We start from the raw sequence: 22138 nt of genomic DNA, 5'->3' as shown, positions 1-22138 counted from the left end.
ACATAGTTTGTTTACAGTTAGTTTAGTCATAATTAAAGAGCATATTATTAGTTTACTTATTACTTGAAAAAAAAAACAGCTCGCGACGCTAAAACACGCTTCAATTACTGTCAGATTGTACTTACTAATACACGGTTCCTTAAATAGCACTACATTTTGTGTTTTGCTGTTTTGTATTATATTTCGCGTTGTTAAAAGGATTTTCTCAAAAGTTGTGACAACCGTGTACCGTTGTAAAGTTTCCACAGGGAGATTTTCTTATATACATGTACATGTAGTTGCAATTCAAAATTTTGTACTTGTTATTTATCGCGCTACTCTTTATTTGAGGGATTAGTTCCAAAACATGATAGGCCTAGTCCTACAGCCCTTTGAAAAAAAGAAGGAAAATTTACACAGTTTTTAACTTTTAAAGGAAAAAAAATATATTACTCAGCTTTTAATGATTTTGTTTTTTAATTTGAGTGAAACGGAAAGAAGAGAATATTTCCTATTTAGTTAACATTGACAGAACAGTGCACACAGAAACAAAGATAGTTTTAGATCAGCTTTCGAACCACATTTTGTGGAGCAAATTCAGATTTGGTATAACTTTTGAGTGGATAAGCATTTTATTTTGTGAATCGTACAATTGTGTTTATTTTGCTTTTGTTGGTTAAGATGATTCTGAGAACCCAATGGATGTACATGTTTATTTTGGAGTTTATTTTCACAAAGTACATTTCGAAATATTTAACGCCAATGTACCTGTATTCGTAATCAAACAAATTTCCATCGACATACATTGACTGGCGAAAGAAGGCAAACGGATACCTTCATTTGCTTTCGTTACACATGACAACAGAAACGTCTTTTTTAATGTATGTTGTATCACAGTAAAAATATAAAAATAAAGAGGTGACGGTATTTTGATTGTCCCAGGTTGTATTTGTTTCTATTTAAAAACGCAAGGAAAACCAGTTTTCAAAAAGACAATGGAATCAATTTCATTTAATTGACAAGAATACATTATAATAAACATTAGTTTTTGTTTAGTTTGAGCGTCCTATCCGAGCGACTGTGAGTTGTCGTTCTTAATCGCAGACAGCATTATACAACGTTTACAAAGTTACGTCACTGAAGGGCAAAACGCAATATTCAATTTACATTACCTCCTATATGAAATGCTAATGGACATGTCAGGTTTAATATAATACACAGACGGGAAATCGCGGTCCAAATAATGTAAATTTAGCCCATTTTTATGGACTTCGTCTACATGGACGGAGCATACACGTAGTACACGTAGAGGAGAAAAGAGCACATATTGATTGTAACTACTTGTTTGAGTTGCGCTGTGATGATGATTTCAAGATGGCGCAGTGTCCGAGCCACTAGATGGAAGAGTTTCCATAGATCTCGTTTTCATGGTCGTAGTTAGCACCAACTTTTCTTCCCGTAAGGCTCTGGCCAGGCGATACTCGGAAATGGCGGTGATAAGCGTGTAGATGTACGGATTGAGGGACGAATTGATCGGCAGAAGCAGGACTACAACCCAGGCATACCCCTCAGCGCCGATATTCACCACCCCAGTCTGCGACAGAATCCCCAGGATGATGACCGGGACCCAGCAGGCAAAGTCCGTGCCAACTATCAGCGCCATCTTGACCGCCATCTTGATCTCTCGGTCGCGGTGAACGGTCTGCCGGACCCTCTTTGCGGTGCGCTTGACCTTGATAAAGATGGCGATGTAGCAACACAGGACGACTAGGAAACACAGCAGGTTTAGGCCGAGAAACAGGGCGATGGAGTAGATCCAAGTAGGTCGACTGCCTTGACCTACAGGAATAGATACAGTGTGGGTGTTACCAAGAGGATTGGTAATCCCTGCCTCCTGGAGAACGTAGCTCGTCGGTTTGGTCATCAACGGCAGGCCAATGCACACGTCTGACAGACCGTAGACATCAGAACCATCGAAACTAACGACGGTGGGCCAAACGCTCAGAGTTAAAGCAACCACCCATATGGAAGCAACGACACCAGCGGCGGACCGATCTCGAAGCTGGATGCGACTGAAAGGGAACACGATGCTGACAAAGCTGTCCAGACTGATCAGGGTGACGAAGAACACCGACGCCTCGCTGGAAAGCAACGAAAACACCCCAGCTATTTTGCAGACCGGACTTGCCCGCCATACACTGGCTCCCTGGGAGTACCTCGTACCATAGTGTACATCAGCTCCGGCTATAATCAACATGTACACCCCCATTATGAGATCAGAGATGGCCAAGTTGAGCACGAAGAAGGTGTGAGTTTTCTTCCCGCCTTTTTCTTTGCCTTGGTAACACCTCCAAACAATAACCACCGCATTGCCGATGAGGGCGCTAAAAGCCAAAACCCATAGGAAGACACGAAGAGGTTCATTCGGCATCAGACTACCACAGAGATTCAGAGGTGGCATAGCTTCTGTCGTCTGACAATTATCTAGCTCAAACCCCTCAATGGCTGCGACGAATTCGCAACATAACTGATAGTCATCGACGTACCTAAAGCAAACAAACCAAAAGCCGTCAGTACTACAGAGGTCCAACTGATAAAGATACGTCATGCCATTTCACACGATCCTCTACAGCATCGGGAAAATTGTACAACCAATACTGGATTTTCCTTCAAAACTGATCATACCCAAACATCACTTACAGATCCGTAAGGCTCACTAGATCGTTGAGGGCTTCGCGTTTAACGACGACTGGCTTAGAATTCTTCGACGTTGTACTTCTTATCAGTACCCTGAAAACAAAAAGAGGATTTTCAAGCAGACGCAGAAAAACCAGATATGGTACGCATCTTCACATTTTCTTAAGAGGGACACTTTATTCAAACTTTCTTCTGTATAATGAGACCCAAATGAAGACCAAGCTAGAGGCCAGAGTTATCCGCCGATTATTACATAAGACATACTTGAGGTGACAACTCGCACACGCGAGGGTCGTACGCGCTCTCAACGTAAATCCGACCCATAGCGTTCTCAGGAAGTACGCGCGCAACGCGATGTTAAGAAAGCCTAAACGCGCGCGTTTGACACGTGCGTGGGCGTGTTAATCATCTTTAGTAACGCCTTCTACGACTGGGACTTACAACGTCTTCAGTTTGGTGAGTCCACTGAATGCCTTGGATTCTATCGTGTCGAAATGGATGTCGCGAGCAATCCTGCATGGAATGAAAAGGGTGAAATATAACAAGATAATTACCTTAGGTTGGGTTGTCTTAACATAAATGTATCTTTAAAAGTAATGCCGATTTTCATTCAATTACAAGATGTTAGTGTTATCTTCGTGCGTAAAGTCAATCTTTCATTCAACGAACTACATTTATAACATGAATGGTGACTATCAAAAGCGTAAAAGCTAACTTTCTTACAAGGTATCCAAGCTGTTCAGCTCTAAGAAGCTTTCGGTAGCGATGGTGGCGATATAATTCTCGGATATATTTCTGAAAAAAAAATCAAGGAAAGGGAATCGCGGATCACAGAGGGAGGCAGCCGATGTTTTTCAGTTAATTACGTCTCTCATGACAAAAGGTACAAAACAAATTTAAAGTACATCAACTCACTACTTTAGTATATAATATTCAATTGTTTTGAGTAAAATATTGTTCTTCCATATCGAATACAAGATTTAAAAACCCTGTTATTCGATTCACTATAATTCAGTTGTTAGTGGTTAACTCTTTTCCTATCATAAATTGATTTTTTCCCCAAAGATCATAAAAACTTACAGATAGGTCAGATTCTGGAGACCATCAAAAGTTCCCTTCACAATACCTGTAATATTGCTACTGGCCAGCCACCTAAATTATGAGCAAACAAAACAATTACTGTACTATAAACCAAGAGGGTGTGAAATTTCAATTCTCCTTGAAAGACGCACAAGGCGACTGAAAAAAATGCTGAAAATTGTCCTTGAATTTTCTCAACCCACGAGTGACCTAGGGACGGTTGTGTTTGTAACAAGCGTTCATTCTTGTTTACATGTATCCGTTGTGAACTCTAGAGGGCGTTGTCCCTGTAGCCATGCCAGTATGGCATCCATGTTGGTTTTTCGGATTACAATACAGGCTTGAACAACAGTAAGCTCGTCTCTTGCGTCCAATTACCTCACAAACCTACGAGGACAGTTTAGTATGATACATTATAGTACACATTACATTCATTACAAAAATAAACTTCAACATTAAGAATAGTTAATGCGTCAAAATGACATACTTTGCAGAATAATAAGAAATGGCTATACCCAATGCATTCCAGAGAAGGTGACTCATAAACATTTCTGCTCTTGAAGGTGTGGACAGCCCTGATTGATACTTACAGTCCTCTAAGATGAGATAACTCCTTGAACAGGCCCATGTCAAGCACGTCCATATTTCCTCCTGAAAGAAGACTGAGAAGGACAATGTCTTATTGGTTCACTTTATCCATGATACCACAATCCTACGGTACGGTATAAGTGAGAATGACCTTTCGGTAAACTCGAATATCTATATATGTGGCTTCCGACTAGATTATTTGGTAATAACTGATTTTAGCATCCTCAGACCTCACTTGCCCCCGCGTGGTCATCTGGAATGTAATGTAAGATTAATTTTACTCACAGGCTTTCAGTCCTTCTGGCGATGTTTTCAATTGTGGACGAATTCCACCCTTCTAGGCATTTCACAGCGGCTGTGTCGATGTCACAATCACATCCAATTGGGCATCGTTTCCCTGCGACACAAAAACAAGCCAGAATGCTCAAAATCAAATCAATAGGCCTTACGCGGAGCAGCCATCTTAGAGTGCAACGCCTTTGTGTAAACATTTTGCACATTCACTGTTACTGAATTCTTATAACATTATATGCCCTGTAAGATGCCCGCTATGCAAAAGGGGTATTTTTCACGACGAGGGCAAAGGCACACAGTTAAAGGAAATTGATGCGAAATTATAGCTACAACTAGACAGGCTACCCTTGTAAAATCGATTGTCAAGTTTGACGATGTTAATATATGCTTCTGATAAATACTTAAAAAAATTCATCAAATTACTTTAAAATAACTTAAATTTGTGCAGTGTGTATGTATTATGAAGGTTTATTTACGATCATGTGTTCCATGATGAAAATTTCTTTTGTTCTTTTCAGACCTTGCATCACTCTCCCTTGAACTACCACTTCTTAGACTACAAACTTCTTCCTTGGTGTCAACCCTATTCGGGGACGGGGGTTGAATTCAAGTTTTCAAATTTGTACCAATATTGAACCATATTATTAAAGTTGTCCATGTACAACTTGTCCTTCTACTGTACAACTAAAAATGAACGATTTACCGCATTCCAAATTGGTCTCGTCATCACCATTTGGGCAATCAGGTTCGCCGTCGCACACGTCAGTCCAAAATAAGCACTGTCCCGAGTTGGCACACTTGAAGTACTCGGGACAGGTAATATTGTCTAAATAAGAAGAAGAGCAGGATACGAAAGATATTAAGGATCAAAGACAGAGGGTGGTATTTTAATGATCTAAGTAGTAGTAAATGCAATCTTACCACCGCAGCCGAGCTCATCCGATCCATCTGTTTTACAGTCTTTAAACCCGTCACATCTGGCGTCGGGCGACACGCAGGAGCCATCGCCGCAGTCGAAGAGGTCGGGGTAAGGACAGGACGTAACGTCTAAACAGTTGAAAAATCACACAAATCCAAGGTCAAGAAAGGGGCAATTTTGTGCTTATTCTGTAGCAGCATTTTTTTGGCAACAGGATCATCATATATATTTCTGAAGAAAGCAACACAATCGAGCTTTTTCTTCCTTTCGTGTGAGCACCAAATGCCCACGAAAGGTTCTTGATCTTAAACGAAAGCCGTAGATGAACGAAGATTCGTAAAACCACCTACAACTTATAATTTATGTCTCATGGAAAATTAGAAGGCCTACTTACAACATCTTCTACTGTCGTGCTACGGAAACCGATCGACGCCATAGGATATTTGAAGGTTTTTCCTAATGTTTCGGCACTACCTATTACTCAAAATGGCACTAAGTCGCTCGAACGTCAGCAATTGTGCAACCATGAACAGCGCCACCTGTTGTCCGATAGTAACCACGATCGCATGATGATTGTGCTTTGAACAGCGCCCCCTAGAACAATTGTGTCCACCCTCCCCGCTTCTTCTTTTATTGTTTCATGGAGATGGTAAAAAGACATGTCTACCTTTCAGCGCGGATGAGGCGAGTGCCTTTTTTCATGCCTACCCCAAATAAAAATGACCTTGCTACGCCACTGACTTGGTACACACAGCAGTTGCTAGTAAAATTAAACCCGAGGTTCAGGACTTACTGTCTGCAGAGTAGTTCCCCAGCAGCTGCAGGTGAAATCCGCGGAATGAGACCGTCACGTCGGAAGTGAAAGAAACCTGAGCCGAGTAAGAGTTGAAGGCCATGGTCCGCACTTTGCAGGCTCCTCGAAGCCTGAACACCACCGCCTTGCCTCCGTGCAAGGTACTGCCTTGAATCTCTAGCACGTCTTCGGACCGTTCCGTCTGGAAGTCCAGGAACACGATTAAGATGGACTTGGTTTTATTAGAGATGATGGTCCAGACGCAGTCGAGTCCGCACGGGTAGTTGGCCGGGTAGCCGGGGGAGGTGAGGTCGATGGGATCATTCCAAACATAGTACTCTCGGGGATAACAATTATCTTAAAAAAACAATAGAAAAGCATTCGTCAGTTGATGTTGTTAAGTTAAACTCAACCCTTTCCCCTGGTTAATTATGTAAAGTCTCTTACTACACCACCAGAGGAATAATGGTCCTTCCCGTACCTCCGTGGACCAGATTCGAATTACTTCCAAGTTGCCACTGGAAATGCATTTTTAGTCCTTAACTGTCGCCCGTATTGCGGTCTGAGAGCAGTGGGTGACCTACATGGGCGGGGTAGTGGTGTGTAAGACCCCTCTTTGGCTGGAAAAATAGGAATATCGTGCCAACCCCCCCCCCCCCCCCCCCACAAATGCCTGTTAAACCTCTTCTTGGCAGTTAACCAGCCAGCCGAAGGGGGGTGGGGAAAATTTCAACAAACATACACTGGGCACTCATGGTTAACGCACCCTTGGGGCAGATCGAAAGGCCATTTTCAGAAGCGTCGTTCTTGACACACACCAGATCCTCCATGCCACACGGGACATAACCTTCATCGCATAAAACTGAAACAAAACAAAGAAACAGGCATTTAATAGAGCACATCCATTAAAAATAAGTACTTCTATAAACACTTATCTTTGTCTTCAAAGAGAACTGCTTGTGCTGTGACTCAATCATGACACTAACACCATTATCAGTATTTAGCGTAGCCATTAATCACCTTCGTCTCCCATCTTCTGTTCAATCTGAAGACGAAAGCCTTCAGCACTGATGATCACGTCGGAGACAAATTTCACGAACATCGTGTTCTTCCGCGAAGCAACGCTATGTGGAAAACGATCCCTAGAAAGAAAACGGCCGAGCACGTAAATTAAGCGTTATTTTTTATTAACGATTTGAAACAGCAGTCACGACAAAGGTATATGTTCTGGAAATGTAGACGCATGACCCTCAATGCGCCCTATTTAGTATTTGTGGCAGTAAGTCATGGCAAAAACTGTTTTGATGAAACCATAGAGCTGTATCAGACTGATTGAATATAGCTCTATGGATGAAAAAAAAGAAGCCAACCCTGTTTAGTTCGTCTGCAGATTGGCAAAAATGAGAGGTGTTCCTTTAGAGGAAATGTCTTGCCGTGATATGATGATCCGTCTAAAGATTTCTATTGTAAAGACCAAAAATAAACAGTGACGTCCTTATTCACGGAACAATGGTAGAAACAAAATGGAAGGTTTGATAACCCTGTCACATTGAGGAAATAATCGGTGAACCCATTGCCGTTCCCCAAGTACAGACAGTCGTAGCCTTCCTCCACGGAGAACTGTAGGAACGTCAGGGTGATACGGAATCCCACTTCTGACACCAGACTCCACAAGCACTTGGCCCTGTCGGGATAGGCCTTAAACTCCCACCAGCCCGGCGAGGTTATGGTCGCTGGAGCGTCGTTTGTCAAGTTAAAGATGGACTTGCCGCATGGATCTTGTTAGAAAAACATAAATTTTAATTTGAAGGGCGAACCCTAATATTGATAAATTTTAAACTTAAAAGAAAATGAGCGAATGGATTTGCTTATTGACGGACTTGCAAGTTGAAGAATCAGCACCACCACTGATAATTGCCTCAACGACATTAACGAGCTATAATTTTGTGACAGTGTGGTAAAATCGCTTCCAAAATGATTTACCCGATTGAATTTTAAAATACGCATGCCCCACAGATATTCATGTGGTTATAAATAACTGGTTTGACTTTTACAAGAATAACTTTGTCAATTCCTTGTTCATACATAGTGATACAAAAAAAGACTTCGAAATCGAGATTTAGTCATGAAATACTCACCGCAGTCAAATTCGTCGGAGGAGTCAGAACAATGTTTCTTTCCATCGCATTTCTTATCCAGGGCGACGCACTCCCCTGACGAACAGGCGAATTCAGTTCCAAGACAGGGTTCTACAAGAAAATGATACTGGTACAATGTATATACCTAACTTCACCCGAAACCATCCCTTGAAATCATAAGTCAGTGACCACTTAACTTGCAAGCGGTACGGCCTTTGACTCATGCGACATGATACTTCGTGAGAACGATATTCCTGCTTCATCTCGTGTGCCCACTTGGGATTTGACAATTTCGGACGATTCACACTGCAGTGCGCCACCAAGAGTTTGCCAAGGAGAGTCTATTTTCAAGTTTACGGTCGACAAAACATGGCCCATTTGAACGAGTGTCATTAAACAACTTGAGCTAATTTGTAAGGGCATAGCGTTCTGTGCCTTACAAAAAAAAAACATATTGATAAAAAGAAAAGAAAAGCGCAAACAGATACTCGAAACATACGAAAGTACTGACCCGATAAAACTAACAATTTCAAATGTCCCGCGCTGCGAATTTGTCGACCATCTCCCACAATGCACTGGGTTAGTATTTATATCAAATATCGTTCCACGGGCAATGTTTCAAGTTTTGCGTTCGTGGATGCCGAAAACATACAAGGACAAACGCTGCTCGTTTTCAACCGTCAAGAAGTTCCTGTTGTGACATGTATGGTTTAATATGCAACTCACTGAATTGTTTACCGGTAAAAAAAATCGGTACGGAGGTTCGGTTTGAAAGAGATAAAGTAATCGACGTTAGAAAGTTAATGAAAATATCAAACTGTTACAAAGACTCACGGCATCCAATTTCATCAGAATATTCCGGACAGTCAGCAATCCCATCGCAGACTGCTGTCTTATCAATACAGGCTAAGCCAGATGCACATGTGAACTCTTTGGATGAACATTCTGTTAAAACCAAAACAAATGGTACAGGATTTGGACTACATCATTTCATTTATTTTGTTCCGTGTTCAAACAATCCTCAAAATGGTTCCTGGGTGAAAAGGGGGCCTATAGCTTAACTGGTTAGGCTACTGTATGCCCTACTTTCGACGCCAAGACTCCAGAACAAAATCACCTTGAATTGAGACTAACTTCGCTGTGCTAGGCTAAACGGCGCCCTCCTGAGGACATAATGCCTCCATGCTTCCAACGGCCATGTTTCAGTTAAATTTATGACTCGATTTGCGACACAATTTATTAGAACCTGACGTGTTAGTGATGTTGGTATCTTGGTCTTGGCCCAGTGCATTTTTATTGCCCTATTTTGTAGACAGTCCCGTGACAACGCGGTTAAGTTGCAGAGGCGGTTGAGGTCTCTTTTAACAAGGTGAATCAAATCCAGTTTTGGGAATATTGGCAGCGCTACCCAGGAAATTCCGCGCATACCTTACACGCATGCATTAACTTTAATACAGCGCGCGTGAGGTATGCTCTGAATATCCAGGGTAGCGCTGCCAAAATTGCCAAGACTGGATTTGATTCATCTTGTTGAAAGCGAACTCACTTGTCACGGACCGGCTGTAAAAGGGGAATAACAAACAAATTCATGCTGTCTGGGACCAAGACTGATAGGCGTACAACTGCATAATGTCACCTTCGTTAGTGTTCAAACAAATAAGGAAATTGTTCATAAGTACTCTTTTGTGTTTAGTTTAGGCTTTGTGATGAAAGGTCCTACTTACCCAATGGCATGTACTGACGGACAGATATAATTAATTCGTCCACCTTGTCGGCATATCCTTCGTTGGAGTTTTTGATGCATTTATTTGATATCCACAATCGTGACGCCCTGACCGATAGGGATCTTGGATAGGCCATTGGTGGTACTGCCAAGCCTGCTATTGGAATGGTATCAACTCTCCAAATGATGTTACTCCCGAGCAGGCCATGGTTAAATGTATCGGTGCTGGGGCCCGTGGCAAAGGTCAGTTCACACCAGGAATTCCGCAGAATTCTGGCCTGGATCTGGTAGCCTGGCTCAGCCTGGATGATCCACAGACATTGCATGGTGGTCGAGTAGGGCGCGACGAAGTAGGTCTGGTTGAGTTGGATGTCGAGGGTCTCGTTACCACAAAATCCTTGGAAGAAACAGATTGGGAATTGAATAACTTCACGTATTGTGCACTAGCGATTTTGGACTTGAATTGTGACATGAAAGGCTTCTGCATATTAACATTGTGTAGTTTTACCTTAAATATTCAAATCGCAAAAAGTCACATTCTCTGTAGGTTTGAAACGCAAGAGTCCTAGAAAGACATTTTGGGATGCACGCGGGACGGCTGGTACGCGTACAGAGTCCGATTCATTTGCTGACTACTTTGATGTGTGATTGAAATAGGAGCTTCAATTTGTTATTATGGGGGATTTTGCGCATACATTGCGCACTTTTTTTGGAGAATTATGTGGTTCTTCTAAGACTCACAAACTCAGTTAGCAATATGGAATACAGAGGTTTCTGCGGTAACAAATGTGTGAGACAACCTTGCAAATGAACTGAAATATGAACCAAAGTGCTCTGTTCATCTTCAGCAAATGAATCTGTTCTTTTTCGGGTCTTAGAGACCCGCAGAACTTACATACGAATATTTGTTTTCAACAGTTGTTTTTAGAGAAAGATTTCCCGAGAACTGAGAAAACGATGCTCACCGCATTGTAGCTCATCCGTGTAGTCAGCGCAATCTGCGTTGCCGTCACATAGCTGGTAACCCTGTACACAATCCTCACCGGAGGAACACAGAAATTCTTGTGGGTCACAATTCCCTTGAGAAAAATAAAAAGGGTGCTAGATCACACCTTAGAATCTATCTATTTATGAGAAGAGTCAGAAATTGGCCATCATTCAGCCTGGGGTTTGGTCGGTATCCAACGAGGAGAATAATGCTCATTGTGATTTTGGCAAGGTATGCACCCCTGTAGTTGGAAAATACGTGATAGCATTGCAGTGGTGGCAGCTTTTTGGGTGCTATCACTTAAGTAATAAAAAAATATGGCGGCCAAAACAAGCTTGCTACCAATTAAGCCGGTAACACGTATCTTTGCGGCCATTTTGAAAAAGACAAAGAAAAGTGATAACACCAAAAAAAAAAAAACCTGCCACCGCTATACACTACAAAGCTATCACACATTTTCCAACTCTAGATGTGTAAACGTTGCCAAAAATTGCTTTGACCATTGCTTTCGATCATTTGATACCGGTGGCCCAATTTTTGGACCGACGCTGATAGCCTAGATAACGTTCACTCACCACATCCGAGCTCGTCCCCATTCGCAGAGCAGTCTCTCTTGCCGTCGCACTGAAGCGACGAATCCTCCAAACAGTCTCTTCCAGATGGACAAACAAATTGACCCTCGTCACAATCTGGGGAAAATTAGGGAACATTCATGTATTCATTTTAATGTTCGGCACCGACCCTTGAGGTCCAATTAGGAATAACATTAAAATCTCTCTCGGATGGGACTCGAACCCACGACCTCATTCTTGATGGTTCAGATGTCTTCCACTTGATCAGCAAGTTTGCAGTAAGATAAGGGACACCTCAATCAGTGTCTTTGAAATGGAATTCCTTGAAGAAAAATCCTCACATTTCAACTCAAGAATTTGTTTAGCGTTTTCTCCTAAATACAGTTAAATGATTCAAATTCTTAATCAGGAAAGACTCATTGCATGTACATATACTATTATGGATAACCATACGGAAATCGACAATAAACATAATTATTTTATTATTCTGGGGGGAGGTAGGCGAAGGGTGTTTCACTTTTACGATTAATGACCTGATATTTACAGGGGCTGTACCCATACCAAACAAGACATCACACTCGTCAACTAGGACGTTAAACCAACCAATTCAACTGAGTCATTGAATGAACAACAACATAACTTTCCTGCCCAATCTACTACAGATTACCTGATTTCTATCCTTCTTACCTACTGTGTTGTACGTTGAGAAGACAAGTCTCAGCTTAAAACTTCTGAGGTATGTTGTCGATTCTTTCAAGGTGATCCACATTCCGATACCGCTGGACAACAACGTGCGGGGCAGCGGTACGATACCGGTCTCGGTATCGATTACCAAGAGTCGAAATCCTTCGGTGGGGTCGATACCGTTGCCGATGGTCAGCACTAAGTCGTCTCCCTCGAACTCGGCCACTTCGACTTGGATTCGGGTCCCGTTCGGTTCCTGCAGCCGCCAGATGCACTCACGATGCTCGACCGCTACCGAGTGGTTGGTGATGACGACCCCCGCGGGCACATCGGTGGTGTTCGAGGGAAACGAGGGAGAAGTACCCGGGTATATGGCAAAGAACCCGGTCCAGAGAGAGGTCATTCCGAAATCGGCTATGATGGTCATCGATTCTTCTGAGCTCAGGGAAATACTTGAAGCACCACAAAAGTCTGAAATACAAGAAATTGGGAAAGCTTTCACCAACAGGGGAGTAGGGTTGGCGTAGCGGTACTTTCTTCGCCTTCCACCGCTGTACTCCGGGTTCGAATCCAGCCCGGGCCAGTATGGGTTTTCAGTCCCTGCCTGATTCCGTGGGTTTTCCTCAGAATATTCCTCTGGGCTTTTCCTCCCACCTCTAAAACTGTAATTTCTTCTGACTGTCTCCACTCTACGGGTTTCTTCAGGCTTTCGAGGTACAGTGCCTAGGGCACTTTTGAGGAATCATTGGTTCCATTACCAGAAAGAAATAAAATAACAGTCGCAGCCGTTTCTGCCCTGTTGCGTATAGAAATGTTTGAAGCCCTCGCACAAGCAAGCATTGCTAAGGGAACTTTTAAACATAACAGCGTATGTTTTGAAACCTCGCAAGCTCCAACACCGAGATTGGGAGTACACCCCTTCAAAAAAGGTAACGCCCCTGCTACTTACCGCATGTCATTCCTTCGTCCAAGAAATCCGAACAGTCTGCCTGGCCATCGCATATCGAATGCAGAGGGAGGCACTTCGAATCTCGCCGGCACAATATCTGGTCGTCTCCACATTGAACTGTTTAAGGAGACATCAAAAACGCATGACAACGGACACAAGCTGTCTAAAGTTTTGCAACATTGGAAGTCGTGAAGAGATGAGTGTCATTATTATACTGACTTTTTTGCCTACGATGGTAACATAGTCATTCCCACAGACTTGTATTTTCATACAAGTTTAAAAGCGCCATTTTGAATCGGCGGCCATCAATATAGATAACGTTTCTCCCTGAAATTGCACATTTTCCTCCTCAGTTTTTTTCCGACCTTGCTATTTATAACAAGATATTAATTCATTCAACTATTTGTGGTGTGATTAAACATTATATTATTTTAATATTCTATAATTTTAACAGTGGTGCAGTATTTTTGATCGTTTGTGGAGTGGACTATTTCTTTCTAAATAGTTTTGTATTAAGTCCATGCATAGATTGGCAACATCTGGTTGGCGAAATATGACAATAAGAAAGCAAAGAAACACAGAACTGTCGTTTTTTTTCAGCAGAATTATTTACCTTTTCCGTTGATGTAGTTGGATGATCGGAAGAGGATCTGCAGGGTGGGCGTGGCGTTGACGATTTCATGTGGGCGGGAGGAGAAAGTCATCCAAAGGTGTGATCGGGACAAGTAATAGGACGTCCCATTCTTGTGTTCCGATTTGATGTTATGAATCATTGACGAGCCGATGTCATCTCCTTCTCCTAGCACGGCCGTCTCATCCTGCCAAGATTAGCCAAATCAAACACCTTAAACTCATAGGCTATCCGCTCCGTTCACAAGTACCCCCTCACCGGCAAAGAAAGCACAGTTGGGGGTGACCGACCAACGCCATTTGCCTGACTGCAATTTTGTCACGACGCACGGCCGTACCATGTACCACTGCGTGTACATAGCACAAATCCTCTGGTGTACGTGCGTGACACCCAAGGAACGGTGCGCGTCAACCTGCTGATTGTCCCGCCCATGGGGTGTCGTTGCTAGGTAAAAGGGCGCCATCTTTCGTTGGCGCACGGAGCCCATTGACCTATCGCGTTAGAATCGCGTTAGAATCGCGTCAACGCAGCTTGTCAAATATTGTCCAATTACATGATATACAAATAGACACGGAACGCGCAAAATCTGAGACAACCAAAACTTATTAGTGTACAAAAACTCCTTAGGGTCGTCCGAGGAGCGTGGCTAACTCGCAAACGGCGATAGATCAATTGCACAAAAACCACGGATAGTAGTTTCTGACACTTCCATTTTTTTTTTATCATTTCAACACTTATTTCATTCGTTTCTAGATTTAAGGCACTCTATATATTTTTCTGGTTCTTGGTAATCTTTACACTTTGCCAATTGCTCTCTCTGTTCAGTACAAGTATTTGGTCTGGTAGCATCATGCCAACGGTCTTCCGCTTTAGGCGAAGGGAAAAGGCTTAAGCACACGCTGGACTTATTTATCTAATAGAAATATCAAAGAAATTAATATAAGACGAATTTGACCTCTGATTGCAGCCATTCGGCAACAGCAAAGACGAAATAAACCTGCATTGGCAAATTTTCTGGACCTTGTCCTTCAATAGGTTGACTAAACTGTAAAACTGAATGAGAAATGACTAAATTGATTTTACCAAAAGCAACTGAAATTAATCTTGGACGAATTTGAACATAAGAATTAGTAAATTGGAATAGAAATATCAAGGAAAAACCTATAATTGGTGTTACAACTTACTTGTATATGAATGCCTAACAGATCAACCATGGTGAGCGCCGATGGGGCGTCGTTGGTAATCCGCCAAACGCAATGCAAGAACCGATTGCCAGGGGTGGTCAAGTTGAAACGATGCTCAGAGGTGAAGTTGATTTCCGACGGACCGCAAAAAACATCTGAAACAGTTCAAAATAACAAGGAAAACAGTACGGTATTATTACTCCATAGATATGTTTTAGTAGCAGCCAATTTTGTATAAAGTCTGGATACAATCTGGTATGGGAGTCCGCTATAGTTTTCAACGGTTAAACAATGCAGCCATACCCAGCCATACCTCTTTCAAATGAATTTTTAAAAGTCTTCTGCGGACGTGTGAGAAACATTTTTTGTGCATTGGTGCTGTGTGTAATTTATACGACACACACAACGCGTATCGTGCTTTGAATTAAAACAACAGGAAAAACGTATACGTAATCCGTCGTGTCCAATGTAAACAACCGTTTCCCCCCCCCCCCCCGTCTTTTCTCTGGAATGGTAGGACAGTAGGTTAGTTTTCTTTCAACTAAACCTTTTTAGTTTACGTAAACAATCCAAAACATGCAGTTTTGGGGGATTTCATCAGGCCGTCATGCCCCTTCAAGAAAGTCTAAGCGACAACCAGTGAGTCAGTGAGGCACAAATCAAAGACGATTGTTTTGTCTTGTATTGTTGGGCACATCATACTTAATTCTCAGTGTGCCTGATTATTTATTACATCAAGCTGATTTAGCCGCTATTGTTTATTGAAAAAAAGTAAAACTGCTGCAAACTATGCTGCAAACCGCTATTGTTTATTGTCACGTCTGCTTTGTTATGTTACACATTTTAACTATTGTTATTACTTGTAAATTTTATAATTAGTGTTGTTTGTCTTGTTTTGTCTTGTATTGTTGGGCACATCCACCACAAGCTTCTGCTTTTTGGGATGATGCCTCTACAGAGTGGAAATAAATGTTGCATTGAATTTAATCGAATTTAATTTAAGCACTTACCGCTTGTATCTGGTACTGGTCGCACCAAACATGATATTGAAGACTCCAATGCTGGCGGATAGACATAAAATGTAACTTGTAGGTTGTTCCTAGATGAGTAAACCTCTCTTTGCGATTTGTCATAGTAAATGAAGTACCTGTCGTCGAGCTCGGCTGTTATTAACCGAACGTAAAGATGTCCCGGATGTTTCGTATCGCACTCGCAAATCACCTCCAGTTGCATGTGAACTAGGGTTGTAATATTCCAACAGGCATAGCTGGTCGGTGGTGAATATGGGCTGGCGGTGCTTCCAACGTCCTGGGTCGTGTTAAATGTCTGATTGGCGTCCGAGAGAAACACTTCTTGGCATGTCGGTTCTTACATACATAGAGATAGAGAGAGAGGGAGAGGAGGGGAAGGAGAGAATAATAAAACACTTTCTAGGTCCTAACTTGGAAATTAGTCTAAAAAGGACTTCCCGATTTGAACTAATTAGAATGTACAATGGATTGCCAATTCAGAAACATTCACATTCACAAAATATATCATATTTAAGCGAAGGCCGCATACAGAACGACTTGCTAGCTAATAATTAAAAACAATTGAAAACAATTTCGTTATTTTTTTCGCGTGGATGATCACCAAACTTTCTTCATTACTTAACTGTATAGAATGTTATTGCCTTCTGTATGTTTAATAAAAATACATTTTATAAACATTATGTCTTGGATTCATGAAGACCGATATGTTTTAAAATTGTGAAAGCCTAATTGTGAGAAAAGCATTTTTAGACAAATGAGTTTGCTCACGTTAATAAGGGAATAAATGTGTGCTCCGGAGGTTTTTATCACTCTGTTTAATACCACTTAGAGTCTGGGTGCTGATAATTACCCGAGCCGGAGGCGAGGGTAATTATCAGCACCCAGACTCTAAGTGGTATTAAACAGAGTGATAAATACCGACGGAGTACATATTTATTCCCATTCATAAATACCTTTTCGGTAAAAAAAATCATATAATTCGTTCAAAACATCCCGATTTTGTTCAACAAATTCACTTTATGCTTTTTGAAACATCCCTCCTGCAAAATAATGGAGTGTTCAGCTGGCGAGTAAGATGAAAACAACCCTTTTATGGAGATTGACGCGCGCGTATCATGTTCTACGCGATGTCGCGCAGAACGCACCTGGCGCGTTGCGTTTTGAATTTAGAACTATAAAATTCTAACTCCCTGGTAGTGTTGCGCATGCCTACGTGAGGATTGTGAACGTTCAACCAATGAAACGATAAGAGGCACTGGATTTTTAGGAGTCCACATTTTATTGTGACACTGGAAAAGTGTTTAAGACCAGCTAGCCATGTCTTTATCATCCGTTTAATACCGGCCACGTGACGGGCTCTCGACCAATAGGAATGGCTAAACTGTCTGAGGTATTTATGAATGACAATTTAGACACTACTGTTCTCCTTTTTTTAAGCGGGGCTTTACAAACTGCTCTTCTACATCGTTTTAGAAAACCCACGAAAAAGCTTTCGAAAGAGTTAATGGCATAAACTGTAGATCTGCGGACGGATTCTTGTCTGCTTTAAACCTTTTTCTTCCACACTGACTAGTGATGCTCTATTGAAGGTCGTAAATAAACTAAACTAAAAACACCCGTTTGTTTGTGATTATTCGGCAATTGGTTGGGATAGCCCACGAATGTCTAAAGACTTAGTTCCGATGGGGTTCCTTTGGGAGAAGATGTGGAAGTAAATTACAACGTTAGTAGTGGGAGGAAGACCAAATGACATCCTTGGAAAAAAAACACGGAATCAGGCAGGGAAAGTAAACCTAATCCACATATTGGCCCATCCCAGGCGGGATTCGAACCCAGGTCCCAGGAAAATACTGCTACGCCAACCTGACCCCCAATTGGTAGCGCCAAACCCAAATGACACATATAAAAAGACACACAGCGGTTCAAAATTTTGTTCCCCCCACCCTTGTTTTCCACACTTCCCATCTTTGCTCTTTCAGGAAAAGAGTGATCTCTCCCGTTCCCTCGATCAACACTTGATTTTGGATAGAGATAAATCGACATCAGGACAACTGAGTCCGGATAAAGACTTTGGAAGGTCCAACATCGGTTGATAAATGTTTAGTATTTCATCAATGTCTAACTACAAATTACACTTGAAGAAACAACAATTTGTCAGGAACGCAATCATGAGAGACGTTCATTAACGATTGATAATGATAGCTAGGGAAAATATATTGGTATACATTTATAAGTGAAACAGCGATTGCTGTCTCACTTATTGCAGTCCAGAAAATTGCTTTTCGCAATCATGAGATACGTTCATTAACGACTGATAATGATAGCTAGGGAAAATATATTGGTATACATTAATAAGTGAAACAGCGATTGCTGTCTCACTTATTGCAGTCCAGAAAATTGCTTTTCTTCGTGTAACATCAATCAGATTTAAATGGTGTTTTGTTAATTATTAATTATTAACCTTAAACTTTCTTCATCCATATTGCCCATCCAGCCCGAGGCTGTTTTTACTGAGGTTTACTCGCATAAAGATTAAAAAATAGGTAAAAACCACAAGAAAAAAAGGTAAAAATCTATCTGAACATCAGAATCATACACATTATTTGAAGAGAAATAACGGAAATGCGACCGGAATAAAAAAGTATGACAAAAACAATTAGTTGTGTAAAAATCGGAAAATAAAAAGGCTAACATAAAAGGAATATTCACTAATGAAGGGAAATTCGCCCTCGCGCTTACGTTTGTGCATTGCTTTAATCATTGCTTATGTCATTTACATGAACAGTGATTTTTTTTTACATGAGTAAGCCTTGCTAGTTTTGGCACGCTTTGATAATGAAAAGGTGTTGCGAAATACACATGCCACAAAAAGAAACAAAGCAGATTTTTTAATCATCCTTGCTTGAACATTTCTAGTTGAACAATTATGTCACGGACACTTTCCGGTTCAATTTGATACCTCACTTGGGAACACAGTGTAAGAAATAACGAGAGCGCAAGCGCTGAAGCTCCAATAACCCCAAAACTAAAAGTTGCACCAATAGCGAAATGTTCAATGGGCATTGCAACACACAATTGAATGCGGGGTCTGCATCACTGCAAGTCAACATCCACGAAGTTCAAAGATTGTGTTCAACACTTTTACTTCATGTTTTGTGAAGCACCCCTGGCCATGTCTGTGGTATGTGCCTCGCGCGCGTAGTGTGTAAAATCGCATATGGAAATTGGCGTGCGTGGCGTGTACTACGCGAAGTGGCGCAGAATGCAGCGGTGATTTAGAGGCGGCTTAAAACCACTCGCGTGACGGGCTCTCCACCAATAGCAATTGGTAAACTGACTCAGGCATTATGTATTGCCAAGTAATATATGCTGGCAACAAGTTCACGAATGTGGCCCAAAGCTTGCCACTTTCACGAGGTTTAAACATAAGAACATTTCAAACGATGCTAGGTGAGGCATTTGTGAAATGTGACTAAATTGTTTTTTTTTTTAAAGACTAAAACACGAAACAAATACTCTGTAACTCCACTTACGGTATGCGACAATAAGAAGTACTTGTGTCAGGAGAACAGCGCATGGTAAAGTCAGACGTCCAAATTCCATTTTTCTTCTTCTAACCCGTCATTCTGAAAAGAAAATGAAAACAAAACAAGAATTGTATTCTCAAATCGGCTAGCCAGTAGATATCAGCTTAAATCAAAACGGATGATGATGATGGGCATTAACGCTCTAGGAAGGGCACATGATAACGGATTATGGTCGCCGTCGTAGTGAATTGAAGGAGTTCATGAATGATATTTCGTCTAAACCTTCATTCAATACACTGTACAGGAGAATGAGGAATGATGTACTCACCTTAACGGAGTCCGATTTTAAAGTCGCCGGTGCTCGTGTTTAGTCTCGAGTTTTTGACTGTTCAAAGCAAACAGAGAAACAAAGCTTGTGTTTGGAGTTGTATCCCGTTACACTGCTCTGTAGTCGTTCAGTAATATGCGGCAGCGCTTTTAGCGACCTCGACAGTAAGCCGTGCACGCACCCTTAATTAAACCGTCTATATGCCCATCTGTTTCTGATTGGATGAGCAGCTAAAGTGCTGTCAAGGTAGTGTTTGATTTGCAGTGACGTCGCTCTCAGGCACGATTCGTCTCATCGAACCCTTTGACGTTGACACTGATGGAAACAGTATCAAATTTACTTGAGTAAATGGCAATCTGTATTCCAACTATAGTTTCCAAATAAACCGTGCGCACAGGCCTTCTGTGTGTACTTAACATCAAGAATATGAAGGAAAAAAGTTTCAAAAGTTCGACAAAAATGTTCACAACATTGTAGTACTCAGGCGTAGATGTGTGTGTAACTATACACGGGAGTTTGCGTTTGGTTTGGCAATGATTCACTAAAATTCGTTCATTTTGAGGTTTTTGCCTGTCACCGACGCGATGATAAATTAGCGCAAAACGACTCAACTTTACAGCGTTCTTTTTTGTGTTTTTGATTTGTGTTTACGGTCGAGAGTCAATTCATCATGAGGCAAGGGGTAGTAGTTACTCAGTTACCAAGGTTTAATAATGCGGGGCTAATGATGTTTACAAGCCCTTGTACAGAAGGAGAGGTTTCTGCTAATAAGGACGGATGAAGGGGTACAGTTTTCTCAAGTGTTTATCTGAGCACTTCGATAGAAAAGTGTCCCTGTCAATTCACCGTGGTAATTTGACAATGAAGTCTTTCTCATTTTGGATGTCATCCCTTTTGCATGTTATTACATGGCAGCGACGTTCCAGGTTTTTCATCTTAGGGCGAGGGTGGGTCGGGGGGGGGGGGGAACGGGGGACTGGATGTTAAAGCGGCACCCAATTTCATCAGTGCAGAAAGGTAGACTGGTCTTTTGCCACCGCACACCAGGCCTCCGTAAAGTGAAAAAGTGGAGGAGGGGGGAGGGAGGGGGGGGGGGGTCTGAGCTGGACAACATCTCCCATGGGGCATGAAAATCATGGTAAATTCCAAACAAAAGGTGGCGCTATTCCATTTCCACGGGAGGTTAAAATAGACAAACAATCGCGAAAAACAGGTTTTTTTCCGGAAAATTAACAGTAAACGTGTACAACAGGAACTTTATGAACCACCCGCTAATAATGGTAACTTAAAGGCCTGTGCTATTTTCCGGTTGCCAAATTTCCAGGGGGGGGGGGATGGAATTTTTATTTTTTTTTGGGGGGGGGGGAGGCGGTGCGCACCACTCCCCCAAGCTACGCCGCTGTCCGTTGTGTTTGAGAATTTTACATGTGCTTAGTGTTTTAGTGAAAGGCCTTTAACGATTACTCGACAAACCTACACTAAACGTATAAAAAGAGACATGACACCAATTAAATTGTGTACTCTATTTTTTTTTTTAATTTCAGAGTATTTTTCCCTTACAGCATTTACAACAGTTATGTATTTTACAAGGACTAAAACAGTAGTGTTACAGCATTCTAATACTTACTTTAATTGCAAAGGCATATAAAGTTACATTTGGTAATTCATATGAAAATACATTTTCACTTATAATTTCCAGTTTAAGTAACAATATTATTTTATTCGAGATAAATCATTTAACATCGTCTTTTGTTATCGAAAATACTTTTTGACGTGTAAAAATCCATTTTGGTGTGACGTTTGTGAAACAAATATTCAAGATGAAGTTATGGTGAAAAGTAGATTACAATGCCACGGTTAGGAAAAAGCTATCGGCTTTCTACACGCCTTTAAACACAGCAAACTATATCAAGATGCACAAGATATACAAACAGATTACTCATTGTACTTAGGCCTATCCCATTGATTCACAAATTACATACAGGGTGAGTAAAAAAAAACCGAAACCCAAATGGCAGGACCAATTTTTGAAT

General features: G+C 41.6%; 1 protein-coding gene across 1 annotated transcript; it reads right to left on the bottom strand.

Annotated features, from left to right (window-relative positions):
* Positions 1–301: 301 nt before the first annotated feature.
* Positions 302–16452, bottom strand: LOC119725388. Its single transcript, XM_038196794.1, has 24 exons — positions 16230–16452; positions 15220–15374; positions 14018–14222; positions 13929–13943; positions 13405–13521; positions 12459–12926; positions 11775–11888; positions 11177–11290; positions 10213–10608; positions 9323–9433; positions 8489–8599; positions 7891–8128; positions 7371–7492; positions 7117–7212; positions 6351–6707; positions 5563–5685; positions 5342–5464; positions 4630–4741; positions 4347–4418; positions 3757–3828; positions 3400–3471; positions 3118–3189; positions 2680–2769; positions 302–2525 (listed from the first exon to the last, which is right to left on the bottom strand). Exons 1-24 carry the CDS (start codon positions 16450–16452, stop codon positions 1349–1351), a joined length of 4755 nt encoding a protein of 1584 aa, XP_038052722.1. The 3' UTR covers positions 302–1348.
* Between the last annotated feature and the right edge of the window lie 5686 nt (positions 16453–22138).

This window comes from Patiria miniata, unplaced genomic scaffold (genome assembly GCF_015706575.1).
Source record: "Patiria miniata isolate m_02_andy unplaced genomic scaffold, ASM1570657v1 HiC_scaffold_19, whole genome shotgun sequence".
Lineage (NCBI taxonomy): Eukaryota > Metazoa > Echinodermata > Asteroidea > Valvatida > Asterinidae > Patiria > Patiria miniata.
The sequence above is the reverse complement of the archived record's forward strand: the minus strand, read 5'-3'. Positions and strand labels throughout refer to the sequence as shown.

Excerpts from the sequence above, each read along its gene's own strand:
- LOC119725388 (XM_038196794.1), bottom strand. The coding sequence starts at position 16,452 with ATGCAACTGGAGGTGATTTGCGAGTGCGATACGAAACATCCGGGACAT. Across the intron at positions 3,829-4,346 it reads TTATCTCATCTTAGAGGACT|GTGGCTGGCCAGTAGCAATA; the intron begins GTAAGTATCAAT and ends CTCATAATTTAG. Across the intron at positions 3,472-3,756 it reads CTCCAGAATCTGACCTATCT|AAATATATCCGAGAATTATA; the intron begins GTAAGTTTTTAT and ends TTTTTTTTTCAG.